The 15,852-nt window shown below is 35.4% G+C and overlaps 1 protein-coding gene across 4 annotated transcripts in view; it reads left to right on the forward strand.

The window, feature by feature from the left end:
* Positions 1–15,852, forward strand: part of LOC145984954 (mitochondrial S-adenosylmethionine carrier protein) — a 55,190-nt gene that overhangs the window by 20,694 nt on the left and 18,644 nt on the right. For all 4 annotated transcript variants that reach the window (XM_083118385.1, XM_083118387.1, XM_083118388.1 and 1 more), the window contains one exon: positions 15,449–15,558. In XM_083118385.1, coding sequence (XP_082974511.1) covers positions 15,449–15,558 — 110 coding nt within the window. The remainder of the gene's footprint in view (positions 1–15,448; positions 15,559–15,852) is intronic.

Consider the following 15,852-nt stretch of genomic DNA (forward strand, 5'->3'; position numbering starts at 1 on the left):
ATGAAGTGACGAAGGTTTTTTTCAACGTATCTTTAGCCAGCAAAAAGTTATATGCATATCTTTGACTTACGATATATGCACATTATAATGTTGTCAATGATCCTGTGAGCATACTCGTTGACGTCTCTCACACTCACATAGAACATTTGGCAATGTAGCAGGTGCAACATCATCGCAAGCAGCAACTATGCCTTCCTTCTCTCAGATGGTCAATATCACGAACTTTTAGTGCATGCACCATTCTCTTCAAATGTTTCTGAAGGTAAATGTCCTCCTAAGATATATTAGATCTGGGGAATGTGCAGGCCTTTTAATAGATTCCCGTCTACCCATCAATCTAGCTAGAAATTTACCATAAAGAAATTACCAGTGTCCACATAGTGTGGTCACACTCTGTCCTGTTTCAAAACTCTGGGAAAAGTGCCATATCCCGTAAGCAAAGATGAAAAACCTGTTCACTTAACAAATGCAAGAAGCCCTCACCATTTAAGGTTCCGTTGTTGAATATGGACCAACCAACCCGTTCTCCATACACTATACCACATCATTAGCTTACCAGCAACAACCATTCGGCTGGGATCTGTCTACTGTAGATTATCAAATCACAGGTATTGCATATCCTTTTTATTAACTTCACCATGAACATAAAAAATAGCTTCATCACTGAAGATTTTTTCATTCCAAAGGAAGTGTTTGTTTGAGTTACTTTTCCCAATATTCTTCATTATTCAACTATTTGGTGAATGTCGCTGATTAAAATCATATGCAATGGTGCGTACCTAGGTATACTTCTTTCTCTCCCAAGATGTCAGCGTGATCTCGATGAATTCCTAACACGTTAGGAGCATTTTAATTCTTTGTTTTTAACACTCTAAAAGGAGAAAATAGTTACAAGCATGCAGTAATAACTTTTTGCTGGATAAATATATATGTTGGAAAAATCTTCGTCACTTCATTTCTTGTGAAATTCTAGCCTGATTTGATATATCACATCACCCCCTTTCCTTTGAAATTTTTCGTTGAATTCAATATGGCAGTCAACAATATGCCGGACCTGCGCTTGACACACACGGCTAGGGATTTCCCTGTGCCTAACCTATTTCTTTCATGACCAATTATACCAAGGATAACTCCTTTACATTTTGTAGGGGGAGTGTTACGAGATATTTGACTCTTCATAGTTCATGTAATGAGGCTTTTATCAGTCACATAGTTACACATATTATTTTGTATCTTCTGATCCCATTGTAGTCCCAGAATCATATTTTGAGATGTTTTGGAGTATGACATGAGGGACCAAATATATTTTTTCATGATTTTTGGTGATGACATGTTTTGAGATATTCAAGGTCAAAGGCCAAGGTCATGTGATAAAACTATATTTTTATCCAAAGATAGGCTTGTTATATATCACTGGAAAGTTTGTTCTATTTTCTGTACAATAAGCTTTATTTCGTCTTTCTAGGTGAAATAGGGGTGGAGTTACAGCACATTTAATACAGCTAAGCGGGCTCATGCAAACTTTGACCTTGAATAATTTAAAATTTACAAGACGCACGAGACTCAAAATTTCCATAGTTACTAAGTTCCGTGCATAGTTACTCCCCAAATTTCATAAAAATCGGTGATGGTCAGGTTGGAGGCTGTGTTGATTTCGCATGGAATGATGACTCATATATAGTATATATGTATATATAAGACGTATGTATCCCCCCTCTCTTACTTCTTTTCCCCTTTCCTTTTCTTGTTTTCCTCAGCTTAAAGGTTTGTACAACTGAGAAATCTATCTGAATGTTTGTAGTAGCAGCGACTGGGTGCCAACATTTGAGGGGCAAGGACAATATACTTTTTCTTGGTAGAAACGGTTTAGCATAAAGAGGCCATGGTGTGGGGGCAAAAAGTGGTAAAATGTGGCGGGGGAACTGCATTGCCCCCTTCCCGCTCCTCCTAATCGCCACCACTGAATGTTTGGATTAAAATGAACGTCTTATTAGAAATGATTTAAGACACACACGGAAAACAAATTCTTTGTTCATTGTCCATGAAGTATTCACAGGCTAATGAAAGACTATTTTGACAAAATATCACTCATAAGTAATAAACAAGTAAGATTGAAAAATCTGTTCAGAATTGAAGAGATTATTTGCTAACATGAGCGTCTGGAAGGGGGGGGGCAAGGGAGGGTGTGCCCCCCCGGAAAATGAAAGTCAACCAAAAATGATGTATTTTACACATATAATTTCATCTTAGCCACCATAATATGTTTTAATTATTGCATGAACACCATAAATTCAAATTTAAGCAATGTTTTTTTAGGGAACAACACAATTTTTGGGGAAAATGTGCCTTGTTTCCCCCCCCCCTTGGAAAAAAATACCTTCCTTGCCCCTCCCTGTGAAAAATCCTGCGTACGTCCATGTTAGCTAAGTTGCTATTCGTTTTCTCAACTGTCATGTTACTAATGCGGGAGAAGCAATACACGTATGGTTACATGAACATATTTTTTGAGGTAACAAAATTATTTAGGACACAAGGAATTCATCGAAGTTGATCACCGTGCCAGTAATAATTCATCTATTTTTCATAGATGACTTGGGTTGTATGGTGTGACCATTTCGAACACACTAGAATGTCAACCTCTACCCTGTACAGCATATCCTGGAAACTTTATTCTTTCAGGGCAACGAGCCCCTGGTGCTTGGAACCCCTGTCAAAGTAATAATTTATGAGGGTTTGTATTTTGAGTGTCAGCATATGTTTGTTTTCGCACCTTCGTTACTTTCATATAATCACCATTGAACCTTATCGTCGTCATTATCAAAATTAGCAGAAAAATGACTTTAAATAAATGAAATCAACCACAACTTACTCTTCCAAAAATGGAGTTTCATTAGTCCATAGCTCTTAGAAAGTTGAGGTGGTAGTTTCAATTGCACAGCGTTTCATTAATGGATCAAGGCAGCTAATTCCGTGAACAACGACGTTGTTTTCCGAAAGTCTCAAATGTTTGTCTGAGGCAATCACCCTCTTAAAATGGATGCATCTTCTGTGGTGATGAAATGCCACGTTTCATGCGAGTTCTTTCTGTATATTTTTCCCCAATGGCATAATGCAGTCGCATTATAATGAAGAGGTCCTGTGTACAACTCCCTCCTCCTTTGGTGGAAGCACAATACACACTGGTTCGGACTACACGTTAAACTGTAGGTTTAGTCCTGATTAGCGTATCTGAGCATGAAAGTGGGCTTAAAAACAAACTAACAAAATCGTCTTCTGGATACTTCGTGGCATAACTTTTTTTTTTTACTTCAGCTGCATCTACAGATTCTGTTGATATTTTCGGTTGATTAATGTGGCAAAATTTATGTGTGGGACGAGGATTTCTAAATAGGATAAGCCACTCATTAGTGGATAATTGAATAATTCTGTAGCTTTTTCCATACATAACTGGTTTATTAAAATTTATTTACTTCAGTATTGTAGTGATTTTTGTGATTCCTTCTTATTAGTAGAATGAATATAAAGTTGATATTTGAAGATAACAGGTATATATAAATTGTAATGAAATAAGAAAAGGGACACTTCTGGAATTTCAATGCAGAGCTAATTAAAACTATATTATACTCTCTAGCATACTTAAACCTGAAGTATTATGGCTGCAGCAACACAAGCCTTCAACCTGTCCCTATTCAGGGCAAGATCAATCCAATCTTTCCCATCCTTGACAATTTCTTTGAGGTCCATCTCAACGTTATCCCTCCATCCTCGTCTTGGCCTTCCTACTGGTCTCATACCATCAGGTTTCCCAACAAGAATCCTGTAAACTATTATTTCCTCTGTCATTCGTGTCACATGGCCTGACCATCTAAGTCTTCTTGATTAAATTATTTTAATAATAATTAAAAAGTCGAAATAAACAATAGTGTTGCCGGAGGAAGTAAAGCTAAGATGATGTTTTTATTTGTTTATTTGGAGATTATTTTAACCATACCCAGGCTGGGATTTATATACGTATGTGGAGGCCTGGAGCTGCATTCCTCAAGGTCAACCTAAATTCTGATCTAATCTTGATCATACCCTGCATAATTTTGAGCCTCCTAAGTCTACTAGCTGCTTTTAATCATGGAAGTATTCATTTGATCACAGTTTTTGTTTCAATAGCTCTAGTAATTACTTTCACTTTCTAATGACAAAATTGACTTTTTATGGGTTGATAATATGTGAACATTTCTAGCATAGATAATATTCACAAGTAAAATATCAAATCATTCATATAGCTATCTCCAAGTATATATCCTTATTGAATTTAATTGATGGGCAATTGGGTGGGCCCAGGAATTTTTGGGTGGGTGCTTGCCCACCAGTGCCCACCCCTGTCTTCGGAACACAGTAGATATTGACCTGTGCGGGCTAGAATGTTCATTGAACTGAACTGAATGTTCCTGCAAGAAGCACCATTGTTAGGCCTCGTGGGAGTAGCTACTTTGAACTCTATGGTCTTGTCACGATTAGCTTATCAGGACAAAAAATGGACTCTGACAATGTTTACTAGATGAAGTCTTTCGGTCTACATTTTCTCTTTTTCCGCGGACTTTCATGGTGGAATGGTTCGTCGTTGTCCGTGGCGGAAGAGTGCTCAGCACAGTGTGCTTCGATGCTAGGGGTCCTGGGTTCAAATCCCGAGTAGGACATGGTTGTTTGTGTTTATCTGTAATGAGAAAACAGAGAACTAAGTAAAACTAATGTACCTTGTATGCGGGGAAACTACCGCTTAGGGGTTAAAAAAAGAATGGTTAGCACAGCGCTACGACGCCAAAGGTCCCAGGGTTCCAATCCCGGCCTTCTTTATGAAAATCCCTTCATTAATTTCAGCAAATCATCATTTATTCCCAACGTCGCGATTGGCCAACAGTGGAAGAAAAGCGGTGCTAAATAAAAATAAAAAAAACAATTCCCATTTCAACCTGTTTATTTCATTAATTTATGATTTTTCTTGATAGATTGATTTGGTGTTATAAGTCCACTTTATGCACAGTAAGGCTAATCGAGACTGGACCTACAGTTTAACGTGTGGTTCGGACCACTATGTGCCTCCACCAGGAATCGAACCCCTTAATTACAAGGTGATGACACTACCACTGCACCATCAGGGAGGCCCTATTATAATTTATCTTGGATTGTTCACTGAATACTTTACTTATGTTGTACTTCTGTCATCAGTAGTTTTTATACAAAGAAACTCCGCCAGTAAGTATATTTCGCACGGTTTCCAAATGCAAAATCATTCCTATTCTCATTATGTTACGCACTACACACCCACACTCAACAAGAATTTTTGTATATCCAATAAAAACTATTGTTTTCAAGTGAACTCTCCAAAATACAACCAGAAAGTTTACCAGCTTTTACTTAGCGGTTAATTTTACTTCCATAAAATACTCCGAATACATGGAACCATAAGATTTCAACATGAAAATGAAGGAGAAAAAATTCGATTTTCAGGAAATAAAAAGTAGTGATTACGAGGGACTTTCATTTCCTTTTTATACTGCTAATTTCCTTCCTTCGTTTTCAAGTCTTTCTATTTAGACTGTTACAGGCATTGCACGATTTTGAATAATATAATAAATACATTTCCAGATTTCCTGTCTTTCTTCAACGTTCACGTGGTTCGTGTTGAACCAGTTCGGTTTTTGCAATATATTATTGTACACTCCTGTTTACATAAGTGGCATATTTTATAATGTTGGACAGTTGAAGTATGTGTCACTTTTTTCTGAACAGGAGTGTACATAAGTGAATTAACTTCATTTGAAACTGTCATGTATTGCTTCGGCAATTTGTAAAAAGATAAATTCAGTATATTCGAATTCAATGAATTTGTGAAAGTGAATTTTGAGTGTGGTCTGTAGTTTTCTTTAGATCAGATTTAAGTGTTCTCTCATTATCTCCCCCTTCTTTTCTGTTTCTTTTCCTTATTCTCTCTCCTTTTTCATCTATTACATAATCCTTCGTAATCCTTTCCACTCTGCACTTTCTAATCTCTCTCTGACTATTTATTCTGTTCCTTTTTCCTCTCTCCTTAGATTTCATTATCTCTACTTCTGCTCTGTGTGTGTGATTTTGAAATTAATTTTTCTGTAGTCAGTCTTTGTTTTGAAAAACATATATTCAGGGTGGACCATTTAAATTGATAATACGGAATATCTCACAAACGAAGCTTTTTCGAGATAATTGTTTCAAATAAAAGTTAATTGACTACAATGGGTAAAGCATTAAGAACATTGTGAGAAGCAGCGTGGGGATTTTTATAGGTTTAATACATAATATGAGAAATGTTTAATAAGATTTCCCCCTCTGTGTCAGTAAGAAACCAGACAACCCTCGTAGATGTAAGACTAAAAATGTCATGAAAAGAAAACTAACCTTCCAAAGTCCGATGTTTTAAAGATCTGCCACGGCATTTGAAAGTCTGTCATGAGGGCAGTGGTGCTAGTGTCGCTGCAGTGAAGCCTGTAGTTCGCATATTTTCCGAGGTTGCAGAAAGCTTGGTGCTACTAGAAGATATTTTGTTTTTATTGATACAGGTAGATGCTAGTATAAAGCCTCAAAACGACGTCTCTACCATCTGTGAGGACCTCTTTTTTTTTTTCAATTGGAAGAGGGATGCAAGGCCATTTGTACCTTACTGCCTTGCTTCAGAGAACCAACTGCCAGGAACGCTGCAGCGGAAAATTGGTGCCACCGTGCACCGGACCTGGCAACTATGTTGATTGCATCCGTCTCTAAGAAAATATGAAATGGATCATGGTAGATTCTTGATTTTGAACCTGCGATTATCAAAAACCTAAGCCTAACCTAACATATTACTTTGCAGGTTCAAAACGAATAATCATTGTCTAAAATTTTAGTAATAATATTAGCATTTTTATCAGTTGATACTTTGCTACACATATTTACAAAAACGTATTGTTTTATCAGGAGAAGACATTTTCTTAGAAATAGGGCCTTATCTATGGTACAGTGGTAACACCGTGGTCTTTAATCAAGGGGTCCCAGGTTCGATCCCCCAGTGGAGACACATTTAACAGTAGTTTGGAGCGCACTTTAGCCTGACGGTCCGGTGCCGCTTAACCCATCTGAGTATAAAGTGTACTTAAAACAAATTTCGTCTTAGAATTATAAAGTCTATTTTGCGTTACGTCAGTTTTTATGTGATTCATGTATTTCATTTTCACTTTTCCTTATTATCTTAGAACTAAAGTTTTAACTAAAAGAATATCGTAAGCTTTCTCTATATAATTTCAAAAAGATAAACTGCGATTGCGTTAAAATACTCCATATGGCAACTATTTATTACCCATAATTAGCTCACATTGTTTGACGCATCTCTCTTACACCTCACATATAAATGAAAGAAACAATTCTTTATTCCTCCAACAGATGGCGACACGGTTATCATTTTAGATTTCTAAATTTGAAAACTGTTATATATACACATAATAGAGAGAAAATATGAATTGTGAGAAGAAATTAGTAAAATATACGGTAGATAAAATGATGTGAAGTATATTTTTCGTTATCTCGGTAATGTAGAAAAGGTTGTTATGTACTCCAAAGTTTCGGAAATAGTTATTTATTTTAGTTTTTTAAAAAATAGTAATATTTAATATATATATATATATATATATATATATATATATATATATATATATATATATATATATATATACTTCTTTTATAGCTTTTATGACATGTCTTTTTTTTGTAGGAGTTGTCTTGATAGCCTTATAACTTGAAAGATTTTATACCGAAAAATAGGCTTAAGAATTTGTCTTCAATGATTGTGCAGGGTGTCTACCAGTGAAGAATGTCAAGAAATAAACAGGTAGGTCAAGAAGTCAAGAAAATATGCTTGTGGTCAAGAATTTTTGCTATTTTTTTTTACAGTGTTATATACCTATACTGGGCCTGGGACTTGACAAAATTGAATATTTGAAAACTAAGATTGTATTGAGTTGCGATTAAAATTTGTTCACTTTTTTTTTAAGAATTATATTCTTGTATGCGTGAAGGTTTGTAAAGTTATTAAGTAAAGTAATGTAGCCCCATCCAGGATGAAGACTGAAGCATTAATTTTTACATGTATTCAAGTTTAAACCCCTATTGAAGTACAGCTTCAGTTGTAATTGTAACTGGCGTGTGGTAGAGGTTTCTCATTGAAGAAATATTTAATTTCTTAATTTTTGACCATACCTAAGTAGGGGACGATTAAATAAGAGGGAGGGAAAGGGGAGGAAGTCAAGAAAAAGAGAAAGGTCAAGAAAAAGTCAAGAATATTTTTTTTTTTTTAGTTTAGTCGACACCCTGTTGTTGATCTCCTTCCTGCTGCTAGCTTGCAATACAATGAGCCATTAAATAACGAATCATGTACTGGCTCACTTATCTACGCATGTTGATTCGATGCATTTCTCATACACCTCACATAGAAACAATACTTTATTCCTTCAATAGATGGCGAAACTATTATGATTTTGGATTTTTAAATTTGAAAAATGTTATATATACATGTAAAAGAGATAGGATATGAATTGTGAGCAGAAGTTTGGAAAATATACGTTAGATAAAATGAAGTTAACCATATTTTTAGTTATCTCAGTTATGTATGAAAAAGTTGTTATAATCTCCAAAGTTTCAGAAGTAGTTAGTTAAAAATGATCCATAATATGTAATAACGTAGCTTTAAGTTAGTCTTTTTGTAGGTGTCATGTTGATAACTGGTATTTTTGAAGGGTGTATGTGAATAACCAAGCATGCCTTATAATTTTAAACAGAAAAATTATGAGCAAATATACTTACCAAGTAGTTGTTCCTCTTCAATGATCACGCTACGATGCCAGGTGTCCCAGGTTCGAATCTTGGCCTGGGCATGGATGTTGTGAGTGTCCATTCATCAATTTCATCATATCATCACTCATCCCCATCTTTGCAAATTAGCCAAAAGTGGCACAAGAAGCGAAGTAATATATATCAAATCAAATCAAGAGAATCAAATCCTCTTCATTGATTGTTGAACTCTCTCCTGCAGATAGCTTGCAGTACTATGAACCATATTAACTAACGAGACATGTACAAATTTCATAGTTTGCAACTGCCTCAGAATACCACTTCAAATATTGTCTATGATACATTTCCTAGAACACCAAATACACAATGGGTCATACAGAATGCACAAAATAGGTGATACAAAATCCAATGTGCATGATATAAACCATGAATGTGTCTAACACTTGCAATATTCGTGCATGGTAACATGTATCCTACTGAAGTACTTATTAAAAGAAATCCACATTTCATATCAGAGTTATATAGGTGCTGTAATCAGACCTGAATGAAGACCAAGACGAAGATGGAAGGATAACGTTGAGAATGACCTAATAATTGGATTAATCTTGCCCAGGATAGGGACAGATGGAAGGCTTGTGTTGCTGCAACCACAAACCTTCAGGTTTAAGAATGCTAGAGAGTTAGTTAGCTTTAATGGTTCCAAAAGGAAAGGGGATTTTACTGCAGAAGGAACCTAATTAATTTTAAATTGGTCTATTCCGAGAGTTTTCAGATAATTCTTGCTAAATTCATATTTGATAACAAGGTACAGAAGATATGATACTGAGTTTGAGTTTCAGATAGGCTTAACAGGACTGGATCTACAGTTTAAAGTGGGATCCGAACCTATATGTGCCTCCACGGGGTATCGAACCCAGGATCTCGTCATTACAAATAAGATAATTAGTCACTAATAACAACTATCATCAGTGATTTAAGCCTAATACCTACTTGCCATGCTATACACTTACCACTCACATTAATAAATTATGATTTTTTGTTGTTGCACAGATACGGCCGTTGTTTCTCAACAATCGTTAATTATTGTTGAATATTTCATTATTCTAATTGCCCAAGGCCATTAAGCATTCTCTGCATCCATCTTTGAAGTTTATCCATTGTTGTAAAAATATTATGAAACTAATTTTTATATTGAAAGGAAGACAATATGTTTGTAGGGTCCGTGGTGTATGTTACCTCAAGTAAAAAAATGTAATGAGATTTTTTTTTACCTGATTCAGTGTTCTCTACAAAAAATTGATTCTTGTGGACAGCATGTAAAATAGTGTGTGTTTATGTTTGTGATCAAGGAAGAGAATAGTTAAAATGGGTTTTATAGAGGATGAAGGAATTACATACTTATTCTCTTATTAGAGATGATAAAACTAAAATTTTGGTTTCGGTATCCATGTATATTGGCATGTTTGACACATCAAAACTGGAGAACAATTTAAAAATTTCAACTGTATGGTGCACATACAATGCATAATGAAATTGTAGATTTGATTTGATTGCATATTGCAATAAGGAGCGTCAAAATCCAGGGGAATGCCCCAAGTAATCTGTTTCTTTTCATTTGGTGCGTGTGTCTGTGCGGTATTAGGCATTGTGGCAAGTGGCGCTTATAAATGAAAAAGAAGTTTAATGAATAATTTTTAATCAGATGTACTATATTTTAAAGTTTACAGGTGTTATGAACACAGCATTGAGTTAGTGGAAGTAAAGTACCATGATGATAAAACTGTTAATAATAATAGCAATAATAATGTCTGCAGGATAGCCTAGAGGCCCAAATTTTATAAATCCTTCCTGCTTATGCAACAATTGAGCTTTGAACATGTGCCACAAATGAGTTTTGGGAAAATATTTCACATTTCATGGATCCTGAAGGTGTTCTAATTTGTGAACCATAAAACACTCAAACTAAGATATTCAATAACCTACCAAATGATATAAAACCAGGAAATATGACACGGTTCGAAGAATTTGAAAAAACTGTTATTAAAGTGAATCCTTCAAATACCAATGTAGGCTATATGCTTTATAAGTGGAAATAAAATTCAAATTCATATATTATATATATGTGTGTGTGAGTGAGTGTGTTTTGCGCACACACGCATGCATCCAATTTTACCTATTGGTTTGTCCTGGAAAATATTTTAACCCTTGGTTGAAGTGGGTACAACTTTTTTTGTTAGGTTCTGAGTTGAAATACTCACGAAGACACATTTTCTTATAAATAATTGTAAAAATATCTCCTTCACCCCGCGAGATGATGGGGTTAAATATTACATGATAAGTAACGCAGAAAACCAACCCTCCAAGACGTGTCATCTGAGCGAACCCCACCTCTTCAGCTCTTCAGACACTCGAGTCAACTTCCCTCAAAATATATTTTCCTTAACGATCTCAGTCTCGGGAATTTATGATTCTTTTAATTGTCCGTAATTTAACATCTCGGATAATTTACCCCATAGGGAAAAGTCTGGCACATTCGGTTAAGAAAGGGTTAACGGAAGATATGTTGTTTTTTTGTTTGTTTGTTTGTTTGTTTTCTCTTCTTCTTCCTGTCAAGATGCTCTCTTCTGAAAGTTTGCCAGCTGCCGGTAGAGGAGCTTACAATAGAGAGATAGTGTGTTTTGTGTGCCAGTTCAATTAGCTCTTTCCATGTGTACAGTTAGGAACGTCATGGCTGCTACATCGTAACCATAATGTAAGTTGCTGACTTTGTAGTAAAAAGTGCTTATAGTTTACTGGTGTAAAAAAGTCTTCCAGTAGGGCTTGTGGAAAAACTTGTACGAACACGTCATTAAGCTGACTGTATGTCGTGGCAAACACTTTTTGTTTACAAAGTTATCTGAAGACATCATCCTTAGTCCTGGTGTTGTTGTGGAAGTCTGAAGCTTGATTGGTTGATTTTTTTTATTTTACTTTACTTTTCGGTCACTTCTGGCTAATCGTGAAGATGAACATGAATGGTGATGAGATGGAATTGATGATACGACATTCACAAGCATAAGCAGGACCCAACACAAGCCCCGCAAATTATTGTACTGGCTGTGAGTTCAGATGCCAGAGTCGCGTTATTCTGCAAAATTCACTCAAGGGTTGAAGAAGACATTTTCAGACTTCTTCAGAAAGGGTCTCCACAACACCAAAAATTCTCCTACCTTGCTTAAACCATTCATGTATCATTGTGTTTGTTGATTGATTTAGTTTATTTTACTTGGCTTTGGTGTCTCTTTCGATTGAGGAGGAAGAATGGTGAAGGGAAAATCACAAAATGGACGAAAAAACACGAGCCTCACAGAGGATTATACTGGCGGAATCCAGACGCAGAGCCTTGTTAGTCTGCAAAATGGAGTCTTGACATTGTATGTCTTCGGAAATGGTCGCCTTAAAGTGGACTTAGGAAAACCAATTCAATTCAATCCATACACCCCCACTGTGTTTGTCTCATCATCCATTTTCATCAGTTTATCATTCATCATTATCGTCGCGATTAACCCAAGAGGTGAAAAAGCTACACAAATTAACCTAAACAGAAAGATTGATACGTTATTCAGCATTGCATATTTGTGAATATTTTAAGTCTGATTTTATCCCATCAGATGTAACTTCTTTTTCGTGTCTAACCTTTACACTTCTTTTTAGTGCATTCGGTACTGCATTCTTACATACTATCGAGGCTCTGGCATAATTTTGAACCTATGTGTTGCACTGTGCTTGTCGTTTCATGTTCTGAGTGCCTCTTTATAGCCTATGATCCCATTGCGATCCCATAAGAAAACTTCTAAAACTTGATATTGAAATATGTATGTTTCTATGTGCATTTTTAAAAATTTTCAAAATATAGGTTTTTGAAAATTTTGATTTTCAAAAAAAGTTTGAATGACCTTGCAATGAAACAAATTTGAAAAATAGTCATGTGGTATATGTAATTAAAGCTCATAGCAAAAACAACAATTTGGTTCTTATCCCAACCTTCCACGTCAATTCTAGCTTGATTTATGAGTTTTTTTGTGATTGCGTGTGTGCCAAAAATTGTGCTTTTTTTCCATATTTCAGAGGGTTCTAACTGGAGAACTACAACAGATACAAATCTGTAATTTTGCAATTTTTCCTACCTTAAGTGGTACTTCATAACAACTAACTATGAATAAAATCAGAGATGGTCACGTTCAAAATTAACCAACATTTGGTTCACTTGACATGGAATGACCCAAATGTGAGACAGAAGGCTATAAAAATTGCCGAAATGTATACAAACACGAAAACTGTTTATTACATATCCCTTTGTTTTCAACATAATATCCACTGATATTGATGTATTTATCTCATCCCATTATCCCTTGTGCTTGGACAGGGAGGTAAGTGCCCTTGCATTAAGATTTTCTCCTAATGCCTGCAAATTCTTCAAGTGGAAAATGCATGCTTGAGCAGGACATGAACCCAGGTGTCTGGTATATCGTGCCATCGCTCTGCTAACAGAGTTACCCCGAGAAAGTCCTGGCTTCATATGATTTTTCTAATTTATGTAAAATTTTATTTACAAAATTGTAGTGCACTATTGTTCAGTGTTATATTACAACATTTTTTGAGTATGGTAGAATTTCATGGATTGGAGTTAGTGCTCTTGAAAATTTGTAAACCTGACCTTTTATAAGATTCAAAACTGAAATTGTACCCTCATCTGTGTATGTAGTGTTTTAGTCTACAATTTGTCAGGTTTTCCCCCTTTCTTTCTTTCTTTCTAAAGGTCTGCAAAGTCAGCATTTGCTTTTGGAACTGCAAATGGATTTTTTCATTACTGCATTTTTGAGAATATATGATAGCTTCTTGCTGAGAACCCAATATATGAAGAGACTACAGAGGAAAATAAGATAAATAGAGTCAACATGGCATAGCTCATGCAAGGAGTAGTGAAAGCAACAGAAGGGAATAAGAAAAATACATGCAAAAGCAGTGCAGAAAGCTATCGAAAAAAGAAAGTTTGTTAATAACTTTGTCCCATAAAAATATAGTAAAAGTAAATACAGTTATATAAATTATATTTTATTCTCATAATGATTATTTTTTAAAGGGAGTATTTTTGTTTGGGTACAATAATAACATATTTTAATCTTTATAAATATACATTAGTTTCATGTTCAATAGTCCCGCACTGTGGCAGAGGAGTCTAAGGTGTCATCCTTTTTGCTCTACTACGGGACATGTGCAGGTTTGACTCTCCTGTGGAATGCATTACAACTTTTCTCCTGAAATTTCGGCCTGTGTATGGGACCGGTGATCACCCACCATTTTGAGGAAATTGGGGAGCTACAAATCAGTAGCATAAGCCAGTCAAGAAAACCTAAAACGACTGGGGGGTTTGTCGTGCTGACCACACATCAACTGGTTGGACGATCTCCCACCTCGGCAGGTGGATGTGAGGCTGGCAGTCGGTAGGTAGGCCTGGGCCCCTCAATGGGCTGTTCCACCACAGGTTATTATTATTATTAATGTTGAACAAAAAATGTTCAAAGGCTACACATATGGGATATGTGGAGGTCAGATAATATGTGCTATTATTAAATTTATCAGTAATTATCATTTAGTCAGTTGTCAGTAGTATAGTTTTTCATCTCTGTAATAAGCATAGACTGATGTGAAATTTTTGACGATTGCAATTTAAAATTACAAATGTTCCTTGAAGAACCTGAATGGATCATAAACCTCCTTAATTAATGTTTGCAAGTAGGTGGCTGTAATGGATTTTCCTTATAAAATAGAAACTGCATATTTTGACATCCACTTTACAAAACCATGATATTTGAATTATAAATTAATTAAAAACACAACAAACTGGTGGTATTTGGTATTAAATTACAACTTATGTATAAAAATTAAAATCATTAAAACTTTGGCAATTTGGTGGTGTATTGATATTCCTATATTGACCAGAATCAATATTGTTGATCAATCTATCTTGTTCCTGTATTAGATAAAATTATTCTTTGGGTTCACAAGAGTGACTGTTGACACACAACAACACTGTTCAGCTTGGTTTCTGTCATTTCTGCTCACTCTTATGGCACCTCTACGTACATGTATTAGCAAGAAACCTTTATAAAAACCTCCTCCAAATTGTCCATGATGCCCAGCGGTTGGGGTGCAGTTAAGTGCAAGGCGATTTTGCCTATTGCCATGTTGTCTGTTCAGAAGTGTTTAGTGTTTTATGATAATGCGTAGCATGAGATATTCTTTGCATGAACATATGAAAGTGCATTTAAAATACTGTCCACCCTTGGTAAAAGTGAATGGCATAATATGTAATTTTGTTTTCTCAGCAGCAGTCAGTTATGCACATTGAGGAGATGAAGTGAATCGTTCATTTTCTATTTGGAAGATTTGAAATGTTACATTGGATCATTAGAATATCAATTATGTATATCATTAATTGTGTATCCATACTTTGTCAGTTCTATCAAAATACAGCAACAATATTAAGTTTTGGTTTACAAGAGAATTCACAAGTACTCTCATTTCTGACATTAACAATGTTCTCTTGTGCATTTCATAGCTGCTGTCTTTTTCTGCACTTATGATACAGTGAAGAAAGTTGGCTTATCCCATGTTTCTGAGAAGTGGGCACCTTTTGTACACATGGCTGCAGCATCTTGTGGAGAATTTGTAAGTAATATACAGAAATCTGCAATACTTATACAATTTTGTAGAGAAAAGCAGGACAAGATTTGTTACTTAATGTTTCACCAATGAGTATTAAATGGTTTTTCTTATTAGAAATTGTTTTACTGCATAGAAAACCCTGTAAAAATGAACAAAAAGCATCCTTAGTGTTTGGAACCAATTGTACTTTTGGAAAAAGAATGGAATAAACCTCATCTTACCTTGCATTTGGGGTAAGACTTCCCATTTTTTCTTTATGTATATAATAGTAACATTTCAAAGTCACATTAATGAATG

The sequence above is a fragment of the Lepisma saccharinum genome, chromosome 3 (assembly GCF_977018435.1).
Source record: "Lepisma saccharinum chromosome 3, izLepSacc3.1, whole genome shotgun sequence".
In the NCBI taxonomy this organism is placed as follows: Eukaryota; Metazoa; Arthropoda; class Insecta; order Zygentoma; family Lepismatidae; genus Lepisma; species Lepisma saccharinum.